At 36.2% G+C, this 27,466-nt stretch overlaps 2 protein-coding genes across 2 annotated transcripts; one reads left to right on the top strand and one right to left on the bottom strand.

Moving 5' to 3' along the window:
• Positions 1-1,848: 1,848 nt before the first annotated feature.
• On the bottom strand, positions 1,849-5,213 carry LOC144342555 (uncharacterized). Its single transcript, XM_078005616.2, has 3 exons — positions 5,065-5,213; positions 2,895-3,009; positions 1,849-2,560 (listed from the first exon to the last, which is right to left on the bottom strand). Exons 2-3 carry the CDS (start codon positions 2,956-2,958, stop codon positions 2,268-2,270), a joined length of 357 nt encoding a protein of 118 aa, XP_077861742.2. The 5' UTR covers positions 2,959-3,009; positions 5,065-5,213; the 3' UTR covers positions 1,849-2,267.
• Positions 5,214-10,195: 4,982 nt separating this feature from the next.
• On the top strand, positions 10,196-25,688 carry LOC102800611 (histone H4 transcription factor-like). The gene is made up of 10 exons (XM_085499349.1): positions 10,196-10,287; positions 11,780-11,972; positions 14,103-14,326; positions 17,596-17,707; positions 19,379-19,531; positions 19,692-19,769; positions 20,972-21,092; positions 21,696-21,834; positions 22,152-22,273; positions 22,874-25,688. The coding sequence occupies exons 2-10, from the start codon at positions 11,810-11,812 to the stop codon at positions 23,961-23,963; spliced, it is 2,202 nt and encodes a 733-aa protein (XP_085355475.1). The 5' UTR covers positions 10,196-10,287; positions 11,780-11,809; the 3' UTR covers positions 23,964-25,688.
• Positions 25,689-27,466: the final 1,778 nt, after the last annotated feature.

Genomic DNA, 27,466 nt, shown 5'->3' with positions numbered 1-27,466 from the left:
AATCTAGCTTCAAATATATACACGATCCATTCCCAACAGTAATAACAACAACAAAAACAACAACAATTTATCATTTATTGAACGAATGTTGAATAATGTGTCGCCTTTTATGTGGAGCTATAAAAAAAAATACATTATAGACAAAAACATTTTTAATATTGTTGTTAGAGACTTCTTCAGTATTCGTCAAATAAACAAACAAAACAGTTATACGCATGTGCAGTGATTACGTACCATCGAACGAATCCTCTGATGTGTGCTAAAATAACAGTATTATCAGGTCATGGTGTACATAAAGTGCGAGAAATAGAGATAAACCATAGACCAACAGGTGCATGGATAAACTGAAAAAGTTGTGGGCTAGGCATTATATATATTATATATATGTTTATGTATCACCAAATATCACCCATCGGCCTACATGTACATGTCATCGATAAGAAATACAGAAGTGAGCGTTCGAGTTCAGACGTTCAATAATTCATCACACTTGAAAATCAGTCGCATGTTATCTTCATTATCTACTTCGTTATATGAACGTGTTGGTATCGAGTTTTTTTTTACAATTATTACTCTTACCAGGACTGTTCTTTCAAAACTGATGATAAGTCTTGAATGTAATGGGAAATACATTTCAATTGGTCCAAAATTAAATATAACAAAATACACAAAAAAATGTTACACCCAAATTTTGGCGAGAAACATTATTGCGTTGAAGGATGCTGGTTTCTCAAAAAAGACATTCTTTCGCTGGTTTCACTTTAGAATTCATTATTTAAAACATGAAGGACATCACGGTGAATTACCAGTTGTCTGGATCTGTTTGTACACCCAGGTGGTCAAGGTGTGGTTGTATTTTAAAGAACTTAGCATACCTAATTTGCTTTCTGAATTCTGGTACGTATACTGCGCAGCCTACGACGGAACAAAAGTTGCTCGTTTTTTCAAAGACCAATAAAACGCTCCTTACGAAAAAAATGTCACACGAGGTCTAATTGGATGCTGATCGAACGAAGGTGTACACGCACGACACAAATGTCGCAGCGAATGGAGCAAATGAACGTACACGAAGGTCTGTGAAATAAATATTCCATGCAATTTGCGCGAGCTTATTCGTGCTGTGAAAAACATTATCCAATCCAATGAAAATTAGACTGGTTCGTTGCGAATATGAAATCATTCAGAGCCAGGTCGCTTGTGTGACGTCATTTATCTTGCTATGAATCTTTAATTCTTTAATTCACTATAAAACATTAATTCGTGTGTCATGGATACAATATGTATAGAATATATAAACATAATTATGATTGCTAAAATGTTACGACTAAACGCCCTTCTCTCATCCCCGGTGGAACTTCTCGTTAAACGTAACCGTATTGAGACAACTGCAATACGATATTCAGACATTTTCCAAATAAAAATAATCACTACTATTAACATTGCATAAATATCCGTTGCGATGACTACCATCATCTTACAATAAAAGTAGGAAGTGTTTGGCACAAACCGTTATAATGATTTACAGCGCCACCAACGTCGAATTTGGCACACATTTCAAACATGTTAGCATGAGGGCGTATCAACATAAACAAAAAAACTAAGCCGTATTACACGAACAAATACAGAGAACTTATTGGTAAGAATAGATTTTGTGTCTGTGTGTTTTATCCCCTGATTTACTCAGACCAATTTCTCCATTAAGAAAAAAAGTAGTAAACGACAAATCTTATGACAAATCACCAAAGCTGTTACCAAACTATCTGGACAGATAGCATCCTATCTACAAATGTATATGTAATGTTTGTTCGTACACTTTAACATATACATATTATATAATTATAATATATGTGGATGACATCATTCACTACTTTATCACTATGGATTCAAAATGTTATATTGTGACCATTTTCCATTTCTGGTAATTCTTAAGTTCACACTCCGCCCAGGTTCGGCGTGTCATAATACACGAATAAATGTCTTTTACCTCCATAATTATATACATTTGATAATATATCGTAGCGCCCTCTAACGACGAAGTGCTTCTGTTGCGTAGATGGGTGTAAGAGACGCCATTTCTAATATTTTGGTCAAAGATTGTCCGTCAATGAGATTAGTTTTAGAGATTTTCTTTATTATAAATGATGAACAACTACATAACCAAACAGCGTTGTCCATTTGACCGACTTGGCTAAAACGCAACTACATCACTTTGACTTCACGAATGCGCTTCGTCGTTAGGGGGCGTAACTGGTAGGTCTGCACTTCAGTTATGCACAATACAAGTCACGTTGATATTTGTCTAAAACGTAATTTGCCAAGTTCAGGTGCCCGTGGCTTTCCAATGCATTAGCCAGTGTAAGAACACTGTCGTTGACACGAATCATCTTTATGCATTTATATCTCCAATTCAGTAACATGGCGAAGCAGTGCTGCTCAGGTAGATGCTGTCGTTCAATTCGTCCAATCTCGTATTCGCTAAACAGCAGCGTTGTGGCGAGAGACTTCCAGTTTCCACCGATTGACATGGCAAGACCAAAAAGCTCCTGATCGCTCAGAATTCCTAATACACAAAAATAATACTTCATTTCGTACTGTAGACAATTCCAGGTATAAACATAGGCCCTTTTAATTATTCATATTAAAGCGGGAGGGTCGTCACCTGCGCACGCGCGGGAATTGAGTTCCAAACGACGATATCAACACGCGCTGAAAACGCAAAGGCTCATGGGTAGACGCTTGTTTCTAAACAATGACACGCTATGGCCATCTGACGCATGCGCAGGTGACGACTCTCCCGCTTTAAGTATTTCGTAATTCTGAATGATTTCAGCTAAAATATATCATGAGGCATATTGTTATATTTCGAACGTTGAGGGCGTTGATTATAAACTTACCGATAGGGGCATCCACAGGGATATTGGAGTTGACGGGATAGTAACTTGTCGTGTCTCCAAACATAGTGTCTCCGAATGGTAACTGCGTTGGCACTGAATATAATCCACGGTATATCTGTGAATAACAATACATACGACAACATAATTACTTTTACAGTTTATTTTGCCGCAACCTTGATACAAGTTAGTACATATTGCGTTAGTTGAATTTTGCGTTTGAAATTTAAAACTTAGATATCAAGGGATACCTCCAGAGGAAAGAAAGTGCAAACTTTGTAATAATGGGGTTAGACTGCAGCCATACTGGAATATGCTCGTACTGAATTTCTGAATACAGTTAGCATTTATAATGAAAATATCCTTACACTATCAAAACAACAAATGTTTGCAGAAATTTTAAGTTCAAGAGATGTGTTCATTGCCAACAGTGCTAGTAAATTAAAGCATATTATTTTACATCGTCCGCCTGCACGGTGTTGTTCCGTTCGGACATTCCTCCCTCTACAACAGTGGAGTGCTTCGCCGGAACATTCACCTTGAAAATTCAAGATGATTATTTTACTATAAGTAATTTTGTTTAGACTTTAGTCTTTTATGTATTTTCTTTTGTTGTGTTTGTGTATTTGTGTTTTATTATATTTAATGTCTTTTGACCATAGATAATATACCTAAATATATTATTTCGTGTCAAATAAAATATACTATACTATACTGGTCAACCAGCTTGGTTGTTCGTATTGTTTAGCGTCAAAGGAATGAACAGAGTCCAGAAGTGCGAGTAACTAAATAGCTCCTCGCAACGTCGTTACTTACGGCACCGTCCCTCAACACCGGACGGTACTTGCGTTACGGCATTCGCTTTATTAACGCAAAAACAGACAAGTCGAGCAAATTGACGATCCCAATGGGGAGAGGGTACTCCTGGAATTATGATAGGGATATGCAGCCAACAAGGCAGTTAAAAAAGGGGAAATAAGGGATATAATAACCTTTCAGGCAATTGTGTGTATACCCCTTTCTCATAGACGACAAGGCGACAAGTGTCCGTGATACTGAGAACATATGACATCATACAAAGCATTGGTTGTCACTATACAATGCATTGGTTGCTTACAAGTAATTCGAACACGCTCTACACGATGACCACCAGCCCGTATCATCGTACAGAGAATGCTTGTATTCGACCTCTCCCATTGTTCTGTATTCGATCAGTTGACCGGAGCAACAACCAGTACACTGCCGAAGTTGTGTATTACTATGTCCCATAGTATCACGTTACCGTGTTATCGATCGGTATTGTTGTAAACCCCTTGCAACGCCGTTCTGCTGTTCGTGTAAACATGAATATGCTCTCATTGAAACCTGCATACGACGACACCGAGAAGCATTCAGACATTTGCCCAGTCATCTGAGTCGCCGATGACTCGATCTTAAACTCTTAGATGTTCCCGCAATAAGACATACCACCGAATCTACTAAGTATTGGTGAGGTTAAGTGGTCACGGAACCCAGCTCTAATGCGGTCTGCATTGATTTGACTTCAAGCGAAGTCGCAGTGGAAAAGTGTAATTTACACAAGCCTGAGGAGCGTTTTATAGCCGATGTTTAACGACCCTTTGCTTAGTTTATCGCGTCGTTATTAAAGGTTGGAGTAAATATATACGTTTTATTGTCCTCCGATGACCCCAAGTATCAACCATTGTTGTAACTAGAAGAGCCTCAGCTAGTCTTTAACAAATATACTACATACACATATAAATCGTGAATACGAAAGGCGGTGCCGTCCTTACACCGTCTCGTTATTTGTAGAGAACGCGGCATCTGGACAAGTCACACTAGTTTGGGATTTAGTTTTGTGGACTGGACTATGATCTCTATTTAGAACTAAACTGGCCAGTACAATGCTATACGACCAAACACGGCCATGATAATCGTTCAACGGCTTTCTTGTAATTCACGCTCATACCGTGACATGCTGTTGTATCAATTTAACTTCTATTTAAAATGAAAATTTATATTGAATGATATTAGACATATTGACCGCGTTTATATATTTCGTGTATCTTGTATTTATAACACTATCCTTGAACGAATGAGTATTAAGTTCATATATATATACACATATCTCAGCCGCCAAGTCGTGGATTTGAATATATCTACTCGCACTTACCTCTCAACAGTCAAGCCAATATTCTTTACTATAACACAGTCGATTATTATTATGTTTAATTTTACGCTGGTTTCATCGAACGGCGAATAAACCTACACTTCCTATTACGTGTGTTCGCTTATGTTTGTTTTGATTCCTCTACCCAAAATGGCGGACTAATGTTCTGACGTTGTCAAGGTTACCCACAGGATAACAACAAAGCCATGCATTCGCTAGTACATTTCAATGACAATAGTTGTCATGTTTGTACATTTCAAGGAGAGCAACGACCTCAACATGACACGGTACGTGTATGAATGATGTCTGATTCGTTATACTTGGGTGATCAGCCACTCAAATACACGCTCCTCGTATTGAGTCGCACAACACGAATTAGGTTCCGGAGCTCACGCCGTGAGTTGACAGCAATGTGGCAACGCGTGGCAGAGATATTCTAATAGTGGCTGAAACGGTTGACACGCTGTCTTTCATGTCATCGTTATAACGTTATATGTGTAGTCTATTCATAAATTGCTGAGGAAATAATACCCCACATATCTGTGATGGTGTGCATGTTTAATCATAGACAGTATAGCAGGACTATTGTTTTGCAATTTGACAGCCATCTTGCAAAACTGCAGTTACTTGCCCATATGCCCACCCAGTAATACATGATAGTACAAAAATAGACCGAGAACCGAACGAAGTCACCAGTTACCGTGTTCGCGTCGTAACTATATTGATTTATTGTACCACATGCAGTATAACCACTTGGAATAGTGGAAACTTAGCAACGGTTGTGCGAGTCACCAATGGGATCTGTAAATTATATTTCATGATGGAGAAGGGTTATGTCAATATACTATGTGGCAATGATAGGTCTATTTTACAATGATCTAATGTATATGTGCGTGTGTTATGTATAGTTAACATAATTTATGTATTCACTACGTGACTTCATGTCAAATAAAATATACTATATTATACTATACTTGGTAATAAGGGGTGGGACTTTCCTGTAAAGTAATTTGATTCATGGATGTGTTCTTTCAATTTGAATCACCTGCATTTCTACAGTTGGGTTTTGGTTTGCATTGATCCAGCATAGAACTATTTTAACAGCAAGTAATTAGGGAGCAAAGAACCACTGAGTTCGAACACTAGGTTTTATATCACGAACAGAAACAATGTTGTATGGTAAAAAAAAAGTACGCGCACTGTTTATCGGAAAAACAATAAAAATATTATTACTTTACACTCACTGTAACCACCAGTTATGACTACGCCAAGTATTCGTTTCGCTCCGCTCAGATGTTACCTGTACTACAAATGATTACCACAAGCAATTTTTTTACAACACTTAAAGATATGCAGCAACGAGCTGTGGTCGTTATAAACGTTTATATATATACACATTTTAATAAATCAAAATGAATGTTTGAATTGAAATTGGCCAATCACGCTGCAAACGGCATTGTAACATCAACGATAGTTCTAGTTAATGTTAACGAGATAGTTAAACTTTATCTAATCATAACATTGTTTTTAAGTCAAACACTATTGGATATTTGAATGAAAGCTGATGCTAGCTGTAACATGTATATGGCAATGCATTTAGGGTCATTAATTAATTGCATTAAATTGGATTGACACTGGCCCCTAGGGCCGCCTGCATTCCATAATCATGTTATTATCAGATAAGATAATAAAATGTCACAAATGACAAATGACTGAAGAGTGTTAACACAATACCTGGTGACTACAATGTTAGTGGGGAAGACGCGTATGATAATCATACAAGTTCAAAACTATCTAAAGCTATTTTGAATTGCTACAGTATGAATAATGGGAACTTCAAAAAACGGATAGAAGATTTCAAAATAGTTAATGTTGAATTAAATTTCAGAATGCCTCGAACATAATGTGAATGCTACTTCTTTGTAGCTAGAATCGAAGAAAACCTACATTTGTAAATTAAGCTATTATCAGGGGAAAATTCTTCTCTCTGGGGTTCTCCACACTTGTCGGGGGGGGGGGAACTCGTCTCGTCTCCCTATCTCGTCCCCTTGAGGTACGGGATCGGGGAAGTCACTTATACTTTACAGTCAAATAAGGCACACACAACGAAATACGTTTCAGCTCTCGTCTTAGTCGGTCAATCGAGCACTCTATAAGACACAGCGCCCTGGGGAAAAATTCCCAAGACTATCGCAAGGCTGACCCAAGACTCTTTTAGACTGCGTCAAGGCTCGCCCCAAGGCTCTCCAGGACTGGACTCTCGACTCTCCAGGACTGCGTCTTTCGAGGAGTACTTGCCAAGACCAACTCAAACTCTCTTTATTCTATCAAAATTGTGGGTGTCTTCTTTTCCTATGATGCTAGAGCAGCATATGAAATGAACATAAATATACCAATAAAGTGCTTAAATAGTGTGTTGCAATGCTGGTCTAGACGTAGTTTGACAATTATTGGCAAAATTCAGATTATTAAAACTTTTGTTATTCCAAAATTACTATTTATTTTCAACCATATTACAATTCTACAACGGGATATTAAACTCATAAATACTAAAATATATACATTCATATGGCAAGGACACGATAGAGTAGCACGCAGCACACTGATAGGTGACATAGGCCAAGGAGGTTTGGGTATGATTGATATACATGCAATGCAAAAAGCCATTAATGTTGGGTGGGTAAAACGATATCTATCTCCTAAATTTCACCCTTGGAAATTATTTTTTACCAATTACCTGGAATATGTGGGAGGAGATTTCATTTTTAAATGTAATTTTTCTGTTGACTTACTCAATGTTAAACTCCCATTATTCTATTACACTTTACTAAAACAGTGGAGTGAAGTTCGGCCTAATAAAAACATCTCGCATGAATATGAAATCATATGGAATAACAAAAATATCCTCATTCAAAATAAAAGTATCTTTTACAGAGCGTTTTTTAATGCAGGAATAATTTATATTGCAGATATATTTGACACAATTGGTAAAATTAAAAATTGAGCTAATTTCCAGGCACTAGGGCTCAATTATGTTCAGCTACTTCAGTGGTATGGCATTATCTCTGCACTGCCATTAGACTGGAGGAATAGTCGTGCAATTTGTGTACGTCCAGAGCCTCCTATTAGTCTAGTCACCGGTGAACAAATAATTATACTTGAAAATACCACCCAAAAGCAATTACGTAAGCTGTTCACCTCCCATGTTTTTACAACACCCAAAAGTCAACTCTTTCTTAATACTTTGTGTAATCTGGATAACAAGGATTGGGAATTTCATTATTCCATGCCTTTTTTGGTAACTCTATGCAGCAAACTACGGGAGTTTCAGTGGAAATTAAACCACAATATCCTGTACACAAATGAAATGTTATTCCATATGAATTCACCATTAGTATCGTCAGATTTATGCTCATTTTGTCATGGTACCACCGAGAACCTAGTGCATCTTTTTGTCGAATGCGAGTCTATTAAAGTCCTCTGGACATCAATTTTTAATCTATGGGGAACAAAACTAGGATGCCCAAGAACATTGTCAGCAAAACAGATTATATTAGGAGACAAGGACTTCTCCCCTCTACTAAACCATATAATTATAATTGTTAAAAGAAATATCTATACGTGTAAATTAAAAAAGGAACTACCATGCCTTAATCTCATAAAATCTGACATACGTTACACGCAGAAGATAGAGTTAGAAATTTCAAATAGAAGACATACAATGTCCATTTTCCTGGACAAGTGGGAAGACTTCAATTGTTAATGGGTATTCAGGGTCTATTTTGTATGGGTTATACTAGCTGTGACATTTGTTGTATGTTGACATTGTGCTGTAAAGAATTTCTATTGTATGGAATAAAAGATAGTTAAACCTAAAAAAAAAAAAAAAAAAAAAAAAAAAAAACTCTCTTTATTCACTTTCAAAACTCTAACCAATAACAAAACAGTAAAAAGACTCTAGGGCGTAACCTTCAATCATAAAGCCAATCACACTAAGTACTGAATACGTCATATCTTTTGATTAATCGTTCACTACATTAATAACTATGAATATAAACTGTCAGAATGAGTAGTCTGAATAGCGGCGGCTATCTGGTAATTAGTTCCGAATCACTGAGCCAAGTTCCGTCCAAAACTTCAAATAGGCCTAAACGATGACAGACATAACACAGCAATTCGCTAATAATCAGCTAAATAAGTCGGTTAACAGATACGCAAAACAAATTCATGACACTATACGAACAGCTCATCAAAACGGTGTCCATTTCATGTCATGTGTAAAGAGTACTGTTTCTATCTCTTCGGAAACAGCTTAATAGTCAAAAACCTGGCAAGAATTTGGGGAATTAATTTTGTGAAATGATATAGGAAAAAATAGATTTTATCATAATTGCTTACAAGAACTAGATTTTCTTATTTTAAATCATCAGAATCATGTTCCTTTATCGATATATTTGTCATTCAAAGCTAAATATAACGATTTATTTTACTGGTTCTATTAATTTTTCGCAATATAATTTCTCCACATTTCACATTGTACATGATTGGTAGAACTTTTTATAATTATAACTTTTGAAGGCACTTGTCTGTGTTGTTTAATTTTACATATTTACGTAATTACTAGTATGTCACGGTTTGTGTATGAACAAACAATGCAAACAATGAAGGGATGTGCAATACAATACAATAACACTTTATTGTCACCGTAAAGAAATTACAATCTTTTTTGGGCTCCGAGTAATAAAGTTAAATTAAGATAACTCAATAAAGTGTTAAAAATACAAAAACAAAATGTTGAGATAAATTGTTTAATATGTGTTACAACTCGTACGTAAAAACTATATACTCGTACACGCCGGCTACGCTGCAAGAGCGCCACCAACAAACCTGTTAATGATACACGTACTGTAAATGTAAAAACTAATTTGATTGGCTTAGTAACGAACTCCGTATTAATAAATGCCCGAGCTGGTATTGATCGTTTATGTTTAAATACAGCCCTAACTGATCAAGTCATAGTTACATTTAACAAATGTTGACAAACACTGTGATGTATTGGCTGGCTAAATCGTTTTGCCGCCAGTGGATAAACAGCCAATCATGACACAGTTTACATCCCCGTAGATCAGAGGTCAAAGTTGACCCATACAGCGAGAGTAAGGAAAGACGACAACTCGGAATAGTGTTCTGCTGGAATCGTATGTTTGAGACGAATTCGCCTTGAAGGTTGGTAGTTTGTTGTCGACCTATGGATAGTCGAATTGTTAATCCGCGTCGTACAACATATTTTTCTTGAATTTATATTTTTTTCTGGCGCGACCACGTTTGTGCGAAATGAATGGCGGAACTGATATGAAACTTGGACGAGACTATACTTGTTTAGAACGTAGGTATCGTTTGAATACTGTAACCCTCGACCGAATGCAACCCACTGTATGTCTGTATTAATCTAAAGTGACAATCTGAATCGAGAAACGTAGACTTTATTTGAACATTTAGTTCACATCGACACATGGCGCGGAAGTAAAGGTCATTAAGTGGCCTTTGGCAGTCAGGTCATTCACTCAAACACGGGAAATCTGTGATTTTCGTCCATCAGACCACGTCATAACATGACAATGGTTTACAAGTATTCAACTTTATCTTCAGATTGTTAATGCAAATAATATTTGGTTATGACGTGACTACTGCATAATAGAATAGAATAGTGCTTTATTGACACCGTAAAGAAAATATTACATTTCTATTTTGGTTATGTACATCAATGAAGTTGAAAAATTGTAATGTAAACATTTTAAAACAAATCAAAACTAGGAAATGTGACCACTGTAAAATCAATGCATTGTCTATTTCAATAATCCATTTCTTTGCTTAAAAAATAAATATAAAAATTAACAAGAAGCAAATGTTTGTAAGTGATCCTATTCCATCAATTGAATATAGTTCAAATCAATAGAATAATAGAATGCAGTGGGTGTGTGATTGAATAAACAAATAATAAACAAGAATATCACCACATTCAAAAACACAAAATGTATTACACCCTTTGTGAATAAGCACAGATACTACCAACATTCTAAGATGAACCAGTTCTTTCACAGACTCACTAATTTTCATTAAGATTCTAGAAGTGTAGATTTCTCTTATGATTTTGAATTGACCATCAATGTGTACAGCACATTAAGTGTGGAAATATCCCCCAAAATACATGTACTTTGTTTGTCGAATCCCACGCGATGTTTGATGTCACTACAACGCTATGACCTTTGTCCTGTTGTTGCCTTCAATTTCACGCATAACGCGGGATCTCGAATGAAAAATGGTCTATTCACACGACTTTTTCAATTCATACAAGAGCTTCATCTTCATATTCTGGTCTTACAAATTCTTGGTATTACTGGGCTCTGATTCTAAAGTTTACAATCAAGTTTGTGATAAGAAGAGTAGCACTTAGTTAGATCTGTTCAGTTTTCATGAAATCAAAAATTAGTATTTTACATTAATTTTATATGTCACATGGGATCTATATCTTTCACATTAAAGCGGAGAGTCGTCACCTGCGCGTAATTGTTTACAAACAAGCGTCTACCCATGAGCCTTTGCATTATTAGCGTTTGTTGTTATCGTCACTTGGGACTCTATTCCCGCACATGCACAGGTGACGACCCTCCCGCTTTAAAATTGACATCTTTCACACTCTGTCTATTTTGTATTCCAGCACTAAGAGAAACAATTACATGCAATTAGTATGCCTCCAAAGGGAATGAAGTATCGGGAGTTGTATTTACAGTGTGAGTGGTCTACATGTAAAGATATATTTACCGATTCCGTTGACAATTTTATCAGCCATGTCAAAGTTCATGTACAGGAGTTTCTATCATCACAACATGACGAGGGAAATGAACGTCAAGGTAAGACTGGGAGGTACAGTACAGTACAGTTGGGCATTAATTAATATTTTTACTACCAACTGAATTTTATCTATCTTTGATTTTCCATAAAAACATACAAAGTGTCATTGTTATGTGTTAAGCCAGCAGGAAGATAGCGAATATTATGAATGTGAAAGCAAAATTTTGTAAGCAGGGTGTTTACCGATTTATACTGACAGATTATAGTCATGTAATTGTGGAATTTGGTGAACAAAAATATGCTGTGATGACATGCCTTTCTTCTTCATTGCTGTTTCTTATTTTATTTTTTAAAATATTTTAGCAGAAACCAGAAACACTTATTTTTTTTACTTTAAACTGTATCCTATCACAGTCCTAATCCTAATTTCTTTGAAATGTTATCTTTTAATGGTTGGATCAATTATACAATGATGCAGTGATACAATCACACACACACACACACACACACACACAAACACACACACGCACGCACCCACACACGTATTGCTATATGTACCGAGGACTTCATTGGATTAACTTTTAATAGAGTTGAATTAGCTTTTAATATACTTATGATATGAACTCTATTAAAACGCATTCCAATATAGAATTGCGTTTTATTTAATGTTTAAGTTGATTATCCCGAGACTGAACATAAAAATGTTTGCAAAGCTTAGGTTTAATTAAGGGGGAAGCTATGGTATAATTATAGTAATATTAATATAAACTGTACCATACCGTCCCCCTTTACTAAACCTAAGCTACGCAAAACGTTTTAATAATCAAATTAATATAATTTATGTTTACCAAGGACTATGAAAAAGGTCCTCGGAAAGTGTGTGTGTCTGCAAAAGTTGATATGTATCTGTAATTTTGTCCTTGCAACATATAGCAATCCAAGTACACACACACATACACACACACACACACACACACACACACAGAAAATAACTGAAATATCCCCTGTGTAGGAAAGTACACAAAAATGAATTGTCTGGTTGTGTCTCACATACAATTCAAAACCACTTTCAGTTGATAAATATTTTTGAATTCTGTAAACTGTCTAAATTTTGCTGCTAGTATATGATTTATGGCATTTATGAAAGACAAAATTTTACCAAAATTACTGTCATATGACCCAAAATTTTCACTGCTACAAAAATTCTTGATTTTTCACACTCTCAAGAAATTCTCGAAATTTGTACTGTGAAGTTAGAGCAGTTTGGTTGCAATAGAATGGTAATGGTCAAACTGAAAAATGAAGTATAATATTACACAACAAGAATACTGTCTGTATATAGCCCCAATGAGATTTGAAAGAAGCATTGTACCCTAATAAATACAGATAGAATATTGTTGACTTACAGGTTGACAATGTCCAGCATTCTTAGGATCATGAACCAATATAAATCATGTGACTGATCATTCGTCAGTCACCAACCAATCACAACTTCTGTAACTAATCATTTTCAAGTCAGAAACCAATTACAAATCTTGTGCCTGATCATTCTTCATTCAGCAACCAATCACAACTTCTGTAACTAATCATTTTCAAGTCAGCAACCAATTACAAATCTTGTGCTTGATCATTCTCCAGTCAGCAACCAATCAAAACTTGTGTAACTAATTATTCTCAAGTCAGCAACCAATTACAAATCATGTGCCTGATCATTCTCCAGTCAGCAACCAATCAAAACTTGTGTAACTAATCATTCTCAAGTCAGCAACCAATTACAAATCATGTGACTGATCATTCTTCATTCAGCAACCAATCAAAACTTGTGTAACTAATCATTCTCAAGTCAGCAACCAATTACAAATCATGTGACTGATCATTCTTCATTCAGCAACCAATCAAAACTTGTGTAACTAATCATTCTCAAGTCAGCAACTAATTACAAATCATGTCCCTGATCATTCTCCAGTGCAACTCTCTAATTTGTTGACAAAGACAGCTGTCTGATCCTGTTTTTCAATCATTGCCAGAAGTAGTGAGGAGTTTCTACACTATAAGTGAACATACATGTAGTCAACATAGTGAACTTGCTATGCTATAATAACAGATTAATATACGGCTAACATGAACTCATGCAAGAATGTAACTATCTGTAAAACCCCTTTATTACTGTATAGTTATTCTTCTTTCAGCATCGCAGGAATGTCAATGGAAAGACTGTGACTATGTCTCTTCAGGGAGCTCTAATGATTTAGTTAAGCATACATACTTCCATGCTTATCATACTAAACTTAAATGGTATGGTCTGCAAGAACAGACGCGATGTAAACTCAATCCATGCCAGTTAGATATGCAGAGTAGAAACCTTATACCTGATTTACCGGAAAGATTTCAATGTGACTGGCATCAGTGTATGGTGAGTTATTACATGATTTCTTGTTTTCAGTTTAGTAAGTATTGGGTCAGCACATTAGCAAATTTGCTCATTAATTCCGTGACAACGTTTGTATTGACTAAGTCAGCTTTGATCGACACAAAAACATTTGCATACAGTTCTGTAAAACTTCATATTCAAAACCAAAGTCATTGGAAAATTAGTGAGCAAGTTAATCAACTTTGCTGCTCCAATACTTCTGAGATTTGCTGGAAAGTGTTACTTCTTTGGCAGTCCAGTTTTTTAATTGATTGTATGTTTTTTGGGTGTGTCCAATCAGATCTACATTAAGCTCATAATGCAATTTGGACAATAAACATAGTGATATTACAATTGCTATGTTCCAGTTTGTGGATGTTGCCTTCAACAGTATTTGTTTGAAGCGTATAGAACACACTGAGAAACTTAGTGGTTGGCTGCACCAGTCCATATTGTGGACTACCGATAGTAATCAACTACAGTTAAAGTTGTTGTAAACTGCCTGTCAATAATGTAAATGGGGAATATCATGGTAATACTCGCTGAATAACTAGCAATGTTTCAGTTGTGTATGTAAAATGACAACTTCCAGCGGGCTGTATATATCTGAATCATTTAACCGGTTTGGAAATAATCACTATTTTTTGGGGGTCACAAAGTTGCTGGGTATAGTAAATATAAACATTGCAAAATGCAAAAGGGGAAATCATAATCAAGTTTAATTTTAGCAGATTTGATGTTGCGACATATTCCTTGGATTTCACTGGATTATGAAGAAAATAATACATCTTAATTTTAAACTTGAATATTCACTGGGTTTTAATTCAGCACATTCAACTGCCAGCAAAAATAAAACACAGCAAATGTCTGGATTGTTGATTTTCATCAAGATATCGAGGTATGTATGGGGGTCTAAAAACTAACTCTGCGATGCGATTGTGCGACTCGTCGAATGTCAATTATTGCACTCTGCGAAAGGATCGCAGTGTCATTCTGCGAAGTGCACGATTCCCATTGGTTGGTTGGTCGAAAAACGCGAATCCCAATGGTTGATTGATGTAAGGGTACACCACATGCCTTTATAAATGTTCAGTTTTAAATGGTTATTTTGCCGACTGCTCGCGAACTACGGTAAACAAGTATTTACTGACGACATGCCGCACTGTTCGGTAATCAGAAGCATTTAACATTTATTTATTAACATATATAACATCCTCCGGAGGGGATGAAAGGGGTTACAAAACACATGCACGTTGGTGTTGGCTGCCTTATTCCGGTGTAACATCAGGGAGCTGGTAACATTAATGCCATCTTGAAGTTGTAAGGCTTCATCTGCAACTATGCTCATTAGCATAGGCGATAGCTTTAAAGCAAGTAGTGCGCCAAGTACGTTTCACACCATGATGTTACGTTCTTTTTTTGTCATTAGCAAGTATTGTTATGACTATATTCATCACTTTGAACTACTATATTTATCACTTTGAACTCCCAAATAAAGCGTGTAGTGGGTCAAACTGTTTCTAGGCAATCAATATCGTTTTATTAAAAATATTAAGAGAGAAAAAAAAACGTAAAGCTGTGTGAATGGATTGAAACTACTGCTGAAGATAGAAAAATAAAACGGCAGTGTCAACTGAAAATTAGATGGGTCCACGCTCTCTGTGTAAATGGAAACGATGGCTTTGTTTATTTGGCCGATGTCGACGAGCAACAGATTTCCTGTACTCACTTCCTCACCTGATCACCGGCCCTCAACGGTCTCGCGTAACAGTGTCGTCATCGGTTAAGTAGTTGAAACTCTTTCGCGTTGATGCGAATATTTCAGCCTAGTCGTCATGAGGTTGGTCATAATATGACCTAGACGTGCTTGCTATCTGTTGCGATTCCAATGAAAAATTCTTGAAAAATAAATATAAATTGCGTAAACGAGGGAGGAACGCGAAAGTCCTGTAATTTTTCATCGGAATCACAACAGGCTGCAGGTAAGTTTAAATTAGTAAATATGACCCTGAGTTGCAGATTTTTCTTTGCCTCGTCTGTCATTGGCGTCTTTGCTTTCTTTCTTTTCATCGTCATTGCATTAGTAAGATTGTGTTATTAAAATAGAATATAGACTTAGAAAATAAAACGCCAACAACAGAGTATTACTGGTAGTATACATATACATGTTATAAACATTATGCAAATATTAACGAAATGGTAGTAGTGTTAGCGTTTGAGCACTGGTCTTTCCGAAATTTCGAAAAGCTGGGTTGATGAATCAAGGTTGCACATCGTGAATGATTTTTTTTTCACTGCATGCAAATTATTTTCCTTGATGCACTCAACAAACTCAAAGCTGATGTACAACATTCGTTGCAGAACGCGTGAAAAGCACTTCCCGTTCCACTCGCTTTGAAGCTGCCGCCTATGCTAATGAGCATAGTCGTCGGGATGAAGCCTTACGACTCCAAGATGGCGATAATGTTACACCGTAAATGGGCAGTCAACACCAATGTGCATGTTACACTATTTAACTTTTCTAGCCAGCGGTGTGATGTGTCTAATCACCGTAAACCATGTGTCATTTGTTTGGTCCCACAATTTGTCTTCCATGTGCTTGCCGATCACTGAACAGTGCGACATGTCACCGGTACATAGTGTTTACACACTTTTTTTACCATTCCATTTTTACCATTTAAAACTTAATTTTTTATAAGGTATGCAGTGAACCCTTACACTGTAAATCAGAAGTAATATTACGGCCATCGACCATTGGGATTCACGCTTTTCGACCAACCAATGGGAATCGGGCTCTTCGCAGAGTGACACTGCGATCCTCATGCAGAGTGCAATAATCGACATTCGACGAGTCGCGCAATCGCATTGCAGAGTTAGTTTTTAGACCCCGTAACATACATGAGATAACCCAGTCTCTCTCCCCACAAATTTCTCACTAGAACTTTCTCTTACACCTGTGTGACAAAGTCACAGTAGCACAGCAGTGAAAGACTGTCTACCAATGGTAATACTCTTCAACCAATATATTTTCATTTGTAGCAATGTTATCGTCAGAATTCTGAACCAATATGTGCATGTACTTTGCTCTACCAGTGTCGCATGCACATATTACAGAGGTTTGTCTGGAGGCCAAATAAGTTGCATTTTAAGAATTAAGTTTAAATGTGCCTCTAATTCATTTTTTGGTCTGTATGTTATTCATTTGGAAATGTGCTTTGAGTATAAAGGAAATATGATATTCAAATTGTATAATTTATGTACTTGTTTTTCAGTACCATGTGGATAATCCAGAGTATTTTTACAGGCATGTTGAGATGCACGCGATGACATCTGAGCCTATTGTGTTGTCAGATAATTCAGAAGGTGTGGTATGCAGATGGGGAGGTGAGTTATATGTAGTGTGGTATGCAGATAGGGAGGTGAGTTATATGCAGTGTGGTATGCAGATAGGGAGGTGAGTTATGTAGTGTGGTATGCAGATGAGGAGGTGAGTTATGTAGTGTGGTATGCAGATAGGGAGGTGAGTTATATGCAGTGTGGTATGCAGATAGGGAGGTGAGTTATATGCAGTGTTCGAAATTAACTGAAAATCATAAAAGGCCCGAAGGACCTATGTCAAATTGAAACTGTAGGTCCTTCTAGCTAACTGTAGGCCCTGATATTTAACAAACAAAGACTAAACGGATAATACAAGCTTGCAATTGCAAAACTTTTATTTACTAATTGATCAGATATATTATCTGCAGCCTCAAAGAGGTCATCATCATTTCTTTCATCGTCACTAAACTCATCAAAATCTTCAGAAAAAACACTATCATGATCACTGGCCGACTCTGAATCTGACATGCATTTTGCATCGTGTTCACAATCATTGGCGTCAGCCTCAGCTTCTACAAGGATCAATTCTGCTGCACGATCCTCGACAAGGCCGGCAATACATCACCTTGTCGTTGTTATCAAAAAGTAACCAGTCTTTGAACTCCGCCTGCCAGCTAATTTGGAATGTGCTTGGTTCACGCCTAGACCGTTCGTATTCTTGCTGTTTGTGTAGTTTTCAGCGTGTTTGATGGAAATCAAAGATGGCGGAACATAAAATGTATGCGCGAATTCTATTGGTTTGAATCGGAGGCTTGATCGGCCTACAACCAATCAGATCGTTTGTTACAGTTCCCACGTTCGGCGCATTTCGCGATCATTCGGCAAGCTTGAATTAAGACTCGTATGCCCAGGTCGATGAGTGATGCCATTTGTTGATCAAACGTGCAAGAAAACGCAATTTTGAAACAATTCTGGAGTTACTATCGATATTTATTATATATTTGGTCTTACAATCATACTAAATAATGGAACGTTTTTTTTTAAATGTAAATTTATGGTCGGTCACAAGGACTGATGGTTTTTCACAGCTCTAGGCCCTTTACACCCACTGTTGGCATGAGGCCGACGGACCAACGTTAATTTCGAACACTGGTTATATGCAGTGTGGTATGCAGATAGGGAGGTGAGTTATATGCAGTGTGATATGCAGATAGGGAGGTGAGTTATATGTAGTGTGGTATGCAGATGGGGGAGGTGAGTTATATGCAGTGTGGTATGCAGATTATGAGGAGGCGAGTTACATGTATATGCATATAACCTTTTTGTTGTACATCTTCCCCTATTTGTAGTTATTTGGTTGTGGATAACACATTATATCTTTGCATCTTATTATATTCATTCATTTGCTACCTTGCATAAACACTAAAGTGGTAATACAGGATGTAATGTGACATTATTTAAATTTAAAAATTCATACAACTCTCTAACTTTGTTGTATGCAAAATAAAAGTAGTTTACATGTGTAGTAATGGACAAATATTTTTTACAGTATTTAGGGGCAGTTATTGCATTGCATTGTATTTTGTTCTATACTGGTCCCATGTGCTTTGTAAACATGGTGTTTATATTGAATTTTCATATGCACTGCAGTGCTTGAACTAACACCCCATTCACATGAATAACTACATATTGTATATTTGATTTTTAAGCTTTACTTGATACTTTTTTTTCTCCTAGGTTGCCATACCAACTGTAAAAATAAATACAAATTAAAGGAACATCTAAAGAGCCACACTCAGGAGAAGATGTATGGTTGTTGTGTTTGTGGTGGTTTATTTTATAATCGTACTAAATATGTAGACCACTTAGACAGGCAGTTAGCAGTTGAATGTAAGTTTTACCTCTTGCAATTCACTAGTGACAACTGTAGCATTCAATGTCTCAAATATATTTCATGAACAAAAAATCTTTAGACCAAAATAATATTTTTTATTACTGTTAAGTGTAAGCAAAAATTACACCTATATATTGATAATTATCTTTATTGCAGTGCAGAGATTCCAATGTTCACATTGTTCCAAGACTTTTTCTACTGAGAGACTACTCAGGGACCACATGAGACATCATGGTGAGTAACCATCTTTAGTACATCTTTAGGCCCCTAAACACCATTGCAGTGTTCACCTGTGGTGTACTCACTACATTGCAGTGTTCACCTGTGGTGTACTCACTACATTGCAGTGTTCACCTGTGGTGTACTCACTACATTGCAGTGTTCACCTGTGGTGTACTCACTACATTGCAGTGTTCACCTGTGGTGTACTCACTACATTGCAGTGTTCACCTGTGGTGTACTCACTACATTGCAGTGTTCACCTGTGGTGTACTCACTACATTGCAGTGTTCACCTGTGGTGTACTCACTACATTGCAGTGTTCACCTGTGGTGTACTCACTACATTGCAGTGTTCACCTGTGGTGTACTCACTACATTGCAGTGTTCACCTGTGACGTACTCACTACATTGCAGTGTTCACCTGTGGCGTACTCACTACATTGCAGTGTTCACCTGTGGCGTACTCACTACATTGCAGTGTTCACCTGTGGCGTACTCACTACATTGCAGTGTTCACCTGTGGTGTACTCACTACATTGCAGTGTTCACCTGTGGTGTACTCACTACATTGCAGTGTTCACCTGTGGTGTACTCACTACATTGCAGTGTTCACCTGTGGTGTACTCACTACATTGCTGTGTTCACCTGTGGTGTACTCACTACATTGCTGTGTTCACCTGTGGTGTACTCACTACATTGCAGTGTTCACCTGTGGTGTACTCCCTACATTGCAGTGTTCACCTGTGGTGTACTCACTACATTGCAGTGTTCACCTGTGGTGTACTCACTACATTGCAGTGTTCACCTGTGGTGTACTCACTACATTGCAGTGTTCACCTGTGGCGTACTCACTACATTGCAGTGTTCACCTGTGGCGTACTCACTACATTGCAGTGTTCACCTGTGGCGTACTCACTACATTGCAGTGTTCACCTGTGGTGTACTCACTACATTGCAGTGTTCACCTGTGGCGTACTCACTACATTGCAGTCTTCACCTGTGGCGTACTCACTACATTGCAGTCTTCACCTGTGGCGTACTCACTACATTGCAGTCTTCACCTGTGGGGTACTCACTACATTGCAGTCTTCACCTGTGGCGTACTCACTACATTGCAGTCTTCACCTGTGGCGTACTCACTACATTGCAGTGTTCACCTGTGGTGTACTCACTATATTGTCCTCTAAACTGAATTTTCTTTCTTATATATTTCAGTAAATCATTATAAATGTCCATTCTGTGATATGACATGTCCAGCACCATCAGCACTGAATAAACACATCAGATACCGACATTTGGATGAAAAGTTACACCGATGTGATCTCTGTGAATACAGGCAAGTTTGATCTAAAGAAAAACTTCATAAGGGGATTCTATGAGAAATTAATTTTTATATTTTCTGATATGAACACTCGGTTCACTTGAAAGTCTTAACCCAGCTTTGTCTGTTTAAGCATTGAAAATTCTGAAATGTAAGCAATTTATGATGAAGTTAAAAAAAAAAATGTTTGTAATTGCATTTGTTTTAAATGCTATTATGCTATATCTCAACAATCAAAAACTCCAAACCAAATCAATGTTGTATTTTCTACCATGTATTACATGATCACCTCAATACTGAGAGTGCAACTTAGATTTAAAGAATATTTTAAATGCATATTCCATGAATTTGCATTTTTGTTAATTTAGAACAGAACAGAATAGTCAGTTTACCTTTTAACTGTGCATAATTTAATTGTATATGACTATATGTTGTAAATTTGATATAATTCAAAGAGAAACTTAGTGGAGTTGTTAAGATTATCAAACGAAGGTAGTGCAATGGTCGTATTAACCTCTCCGCTATAAGATATCAATTGATATGACTGTCAAACTGCCTTTGTTTGTTCTTTATGGTATTCCCATAATAATCTCATGTAATTCTTCTTTTATTGTGTAGCTGTAAATCTGCCTATGATTTGAGACGTCATATTGATAGTCATAATGCAGCACTTATGTTGAAATGTCAAGTCAATGACTGTTCTTACAAAACTAAAGCTATTCAATCTCTTCGATTGCACTACAAGAAGGTACATCATGTGAGTATCAGTTCTCAGCTTGACAAGCTAACAAACATCTATTAAAGATATAATATGAATTTATTATTTAATATTGTTCAATTGACGATACTGTAAACCAAGTTATCATAAACTGGACATTGATGATTCGGTAGCAATTCTTGTACCGGTAATGCTTGAAATAACATGTCTAGGAATTGTAATCAGTGATTTAACAAACTGACAAAAACAACAACTGGGTCCCATATGATGCCCATAAATTTGTCACAAACAAAATTATAAATGTCTTGGCATTAAGTGACAGATTTATTCCCAGTTTATTTTACATCTTGTTACAGAATGAAGAAGCTCGGTACCTTTGTCACATTTGTGATAATAGCTTCTCCAGAGGAAGTCTACTCACAAAACATCTCAAGAAGAAACACAAATTTAAATGGCCATCTGGACATCCACGGTTCAGGTAAGACAAAATGAACTCATACTTTGCTACAATTTATTTCTGAATACTCCTGATTGGTTTGAATGTGATTGATGGAAACAAAGTATTCACTTAAATATTTAGAATTGTACATGCTACTAGGAATTGTGCAGAGGGGGGTCCCAATGAGAAAATGAAGAGGAATTTTGCTGGCAGTATGATGTGTATTTTTATTACAAATTGGCCCCTCTTTGCATTAAAATGGGGGTCCCTCTGTGTTATTGGAGGTCTGGTAAGCAAAATATGGGGTTAGCTCAAAACCTGCATGATACATGAAATAGTTGTTATTGATAAAACAAAAAGAAATTGTTCTGTTAGAAACTCATTTCCAATAGAAGTAAATATAAACCCATAATGAATTTGTCGTATACTAAATCATTAAAATATGATTTGTTATCATGCATGTACATCTAGCAACGGAAACATACAAATAAAAAGTGATATTTGCATTTGTTTCCAAAAATATCCTATACTCATTCAAAAGAAATAAATGACCCGTTAAATTATGAAAAATTATATATTATTTTTGTTTGGTTTTGTGTGTAAGAAACTAGATTTAAAAACATATATTTTTCTTTGCAGGTATAAACTGCATGATGATGGATTTTACCGTCTGCAGACAGTCAGATACGAGAGTGTAGAGCTAACAGAACAGTTAATAAATGAGAAACAACAATCTAGCCATGGTAGCAGACAGGAAGAACAAACTATGGTAGAACATGAACAAAGTGGGAACAGCAGTGATAGTGGTAACATGATTCATGTGCAACATAGTGAACAGAACATTAATCAGCAGCATAATGAACATGTTCACCACAGTGAAACACCAACAGATGACCCTAGTAGCAATGTGGCAGCATCAATGCAGAATCTTACCCAGTCCCACAGTATAGCTACAGCTGGACATGATGATAATGTGCAACATCGAAGAATGGAACATGATGAACATACACATGATCCGATGATGATGCAACATCCCATTGATGCATCTGGTCTTCGTAGTATTGTTCAGACATATATTGAACAGAATGAGGTCCAGTCTGCCCATAGTAGTAGCCAGATGAGAGAAGAACAGTACAATACACAAAACATTGGACACGGTTCATACCAACAGAGTAGTGATGGAAATGATCCCATGTTTGAACAAAGAATACAACATGAACATGTTGAACATAATCCTCCAAAACGACGTAAAATCGAACATAGTCTACCACAACATCATAATGTTGAACATAATCTAACATCACTTAGTAATGTTGAACATAGTATGATGCAACTAGGTGATGCTCAACATAATCCAACACAGCATGGTGGTGCTCAACATAATCAATTGCAACATACTGGTAGTAATATCCAACATAACCCACATTTGTCATTACTGCATGAAGGCCAACCTCAGTACCAGTGTGTGATGATCCAAGAAAATGAGAATCGTGTTGAGAACAGTGATCAACATGTACATCACATCAGCTCAAATATAGAACCTGAAAATACAGATGTTTCCAGTGATGTTGGGCAACATAATGTTCAATATGTGTATTCAGGAGATGTAAATTCTGATAGCAGTGAATCAAAGGACAGTACACCATGTGTACAAAATAGCAGCAAACAGTCTGATTCACTTACTATACTAGCAAACACTGCTGAAAAAATATTATTAGGAATCTCATAAATAAACCCAAAATGACACTTTGGTAACTAGCAATCCCTATTCTAAATGTCCATGTGGAATACATGTACAGAGCTTTATTTTCAGAGGCCACCCATTTTAAAGACAAAATTGTCTTGGCAAATAGGAATAGTATGGAGAAAATTTTTTGAAGAGCACAAGGTTAATATTCTTTGGCATGAAGACAGTTGCCTTTTATGTCTCCCTGCATGTAATGTGAGATTTTTATGAGAATATCGCAAAGTATGCATGATGGCAGTATAGTGACTAGGTATGTCGACAGACGTGTAGTGAAGGTCAATGCATAACAATAACTGCCTTTGTGCATACTTCGCGGTACTTTATTATACATCTTTTCCCTACTTGTAGTAATAATTAAATGGAAGATAACAGCTTGAAATAGCAATGACCATTTCTTGCTGTGTGAATATTGGTGTTCAGTGACTGGATTCTATTTCCATCACTTCTGCATTTAAAATACACTAAGTGTTCAAATGTGAAAGAAAAATGATGCAAGATTTCCAAATAAGGAAGTCATTTAAAAATCGTCTATACCACTTTCGAACATGTTCGTTCAGCTTTTTATGAATGGGTAAAATCTATTGTTTATGGTGTCCGATGTATAATAATTGTAAATATTTTAATTTCCTGCAACAGTTAATGACACCATAATGTTGCAATATCTGTTGTATACATGAATGCATACTACATTTCATGGGAAAAGTTACCGCAAATTTATTGCTGAAAAATTATTGCAATTTTTTTTTTTTTGTGAGCGAAAATTTCGTTTGTCCCCCACGACCAAATAATGAACTTACTAATGGTATTAAATTGATTACCGGTATATAAGCCAAAAGGAGTGTATCATAAACCCCCCCCCCCTGAATTTCAGCTACCATTAGAAATATACCAACCTAAAATGTTGTTCGTTTCTAATTGAATAAATGCAATAATGAAATATCAATTACCATGGCATTTGTAAAACACAAATGATCAACAACAACAACAAAAAAACTGCTTGTGCTCCTTAAAAATCTTCAATTGCTTCAAATTTGCATATCATATGACCTGGTGTGTGGAAAACAAGCCAAGTGATTATCTGGAAATCAAGGTGGAGTCTTTAGGGGCCAAATCTTTCAAATGCCAACTGAATGCAGGATATCACCTAAAAGTTTATCTGAAAAAATGGTACGAACTGCATATTATGCAAATACAGTAGTTTCAGATTGGTTTAACCCTGTTACACCACTATTAAGGAATTGAGGATGCATTGCAATTGATAAAAGTAGTTTTTTGTTTAGTTTTTTTGCAATTCTCCTTTTTTTTTTTTATTGCCACATTTTTGTTTTTTTCAAAAAAAGGGCACGACCAGCCTAAGCTACAAAAAATGTATACTTTTGCCAAAGCTACTTTTTCTGTTTATAGAAAAGCAGTATACTATTGAGTGATTCTTCTAAAATAATATATAACTATTGTCAAGTACATTTTTTATTCACAGTAAATGTATTTATAGTAAAAATCAAACTAATTCTTTAATAAATATTTTTTACAACAGTCTTATGTATAAATAAAACACAAAAAAACACATTAACGGTGTACACTACTTGAGGCTTGACATTTCAAAAGTGTTTTAGAAGACTGCTGCCTCCCTATGGTAGTTTTAGTTTTATTAACTTGTAATGCGTCCATATTTTAGATATTTAATAAATATTAGTGTTAAAATGTGAAGTTTATTAGTCTTTCTAGAATGCTTAGAATATAAAATCACCCAGGCTTGCTTAAAAATATAACTATTCAATTAAGAACTCAGAAAATATTTGTTAAAATCACGCACAAGTATACTCGGATACAGGTACACAATGGGAGAGTATGGCATACGCGAGATACATGGGTCTTGTATAAACAAAGATGGCGACTGACTGTTGTGCAGATTGTCAAGTACAAACTGAGATGTTTCCAAGCTTTAATTAGGTAATTTTTTGGTGATTGGAAGGTATCGAAGGAGTCATCGGTTGTAATTAGTGCAAGTAGCGCGCAGGTCAAACCTCATACTTGTCATTTCTATTAGAAGAGCGTATTGGATTGTGGTAAAATCATTGTTTATCAACACAAATGTCGCATATGCAATGCGACGACCACCGCCCTTTAACTGCATATCTAGAGGTAGCAACAGAGTAAAAATATCCTTTATACATGTATCTCGTATCAAAAAAGTGCCAAAGCTTGGCCAATCTAGTGGGACCAGTCAATACATGTTTCAATGCATCTCAAACTACACTGGATGTTCCTTTTCTAAACAATTTAAAACTGAGCGAACTGTATCTGAGTATACTACATGTATAAGGTTATTACGAGAATGCCTTAAAGTATGCACAAAGACAGTACAACTGGAGTATCGATGTGGAGGTCATTACGTGGCGTACCGTCTCGGTGCAAACTTTGAGGTATTCTTGTAATAACCTTGTTATACATCTTTTCCTACCAAGGATACACCATGGGAATGCCGAAATTCAAAATGTTTAGAACAGGATGAAAATGCGCCGTAAAATACCGCAAAATTACGGTACGCTGTAACTTATGGCGTTACGGTGACAGATGTATAATAATTGTTTTTATTATGTTGAAAATTTTAATAATATAATAAAACTTTCATAGTCCATATTCTCCTGGGCAATGAGTAACTAAAATACAAGACGTTGATAAATATAAAGTCGTTAGAATTTCATTCAGCCTTTGTTTTTGTGTGTGTGTATTTATTTGTATTTTTCATATTGAAAATATAAATATTAAATAAAATACCCGGTACGTGATCAAATCTTTGGGAGAGTGAGCAATATGAAAGAGGGCGCTAGATACAGGGTCGTTAAACTTTTTTTTGCTTTGTGTGTGAATTTAATAACAAATATTTTCTGGGTTCTTAATTCAATTAGATTGAAATATAAATCGAGTTGAGCTAGAACGCAAAAGACCGTGAAAAAATGTCAATCACTACTCCTTTTTGCAAAAACTGCACTATTTCATTTTTTAACCAATTTTATCGCATTTTGTTGTATTTTCGGAAATCCAAGGTGGCTTGTAAACAAATCTAGGTCATTATTTACTTTTAATCAATTAATGAACAAAACTGCAACATAAATATTAAGAATAAATTACAATCTTGGGGCGATATAAATAACCTATTTAGAATTTCCCGTTCTTCCAATGAATCATATTTAGAACATTCCCGATAGCCGTTCATCACGGTTTCAACAAACTAATCTACGCTGTAATATATTACAAATAATCTAGATTCGATTCCACTACGCTTAGATTTGATGGTAGAACTCTTTTAGTACTGTATAAGACTTAATTAATCGCTGGGTTTTATTTTCACCTATCTTCTCTGGCAGCTAGATGCACTATTAAACTTAAAACCCATTGAATAAAATTGAACCCGGTGGCGACTTCTTTGAGCGAAAACGTTAGTCAAAATTAACTCAGTCTAACTAACAATCTACAAGTAAATG

The sequence above is a fragment of the Saccoglossus kowalevskii genome, chromosome 5 (genome assembly GCF_978046115.1).
Source record: "Saccoglossus kowalevskii chromosome 5, keSacKowa6.1, whole genome shotgun sequence".
NCBI classification, from domain to species: Eukaryota; Metazoa; Hemichordata; class Enteropneusta; family Harrimaniidae; genus Saccoglossus; species Saccoglossus kowalevskii.
The sequence above is the reverse complement of the archived record's forward strand: the minus strand, read 5'-3'. Positions and strand labels throughout refer to the sequence as shown.

Excerpts from the sequence above, each read along its gene's own strand:
- LOC144342555 (XM_078005616.2), bottom strand. The coding sequence starts at position 2,958 with ATGTTTGGAGACACGACAAGTTACTATCCCGTCAACTCCAATATCCCT. Across the intron at positions 2,561-2,894 it reads CCCTGTGGATGCCCCTATCG|GAATTCTGAGCGATCAGGAG; the intron begins GTAAGTTTATAA and ends TTTGTGTATTAG.
- LOC102800611 (XM_085499349.1), top strand. The coding sequence starts at position 11,810 with ATGCCTCCAAAGGGAATGAAGTATCGGGAGTTGTATTTACAGTGTGAG. Across the intron at positions 11,973-14,102 it reads CGAGGGAAATGAACGTCAAG|CATCGCAGGAATGTCAATGG; the intron begins GTAAGACTGGGA and ends TTCTTCTTTCAG. Across the intron at positions 17,708-19,378 it reads TGTGGTATGCAGATGGGGAG|GTTGCCATACCAACTGTAAA; the intron begins GTGAGTTATATG and ends TTTTTCTCCTAG.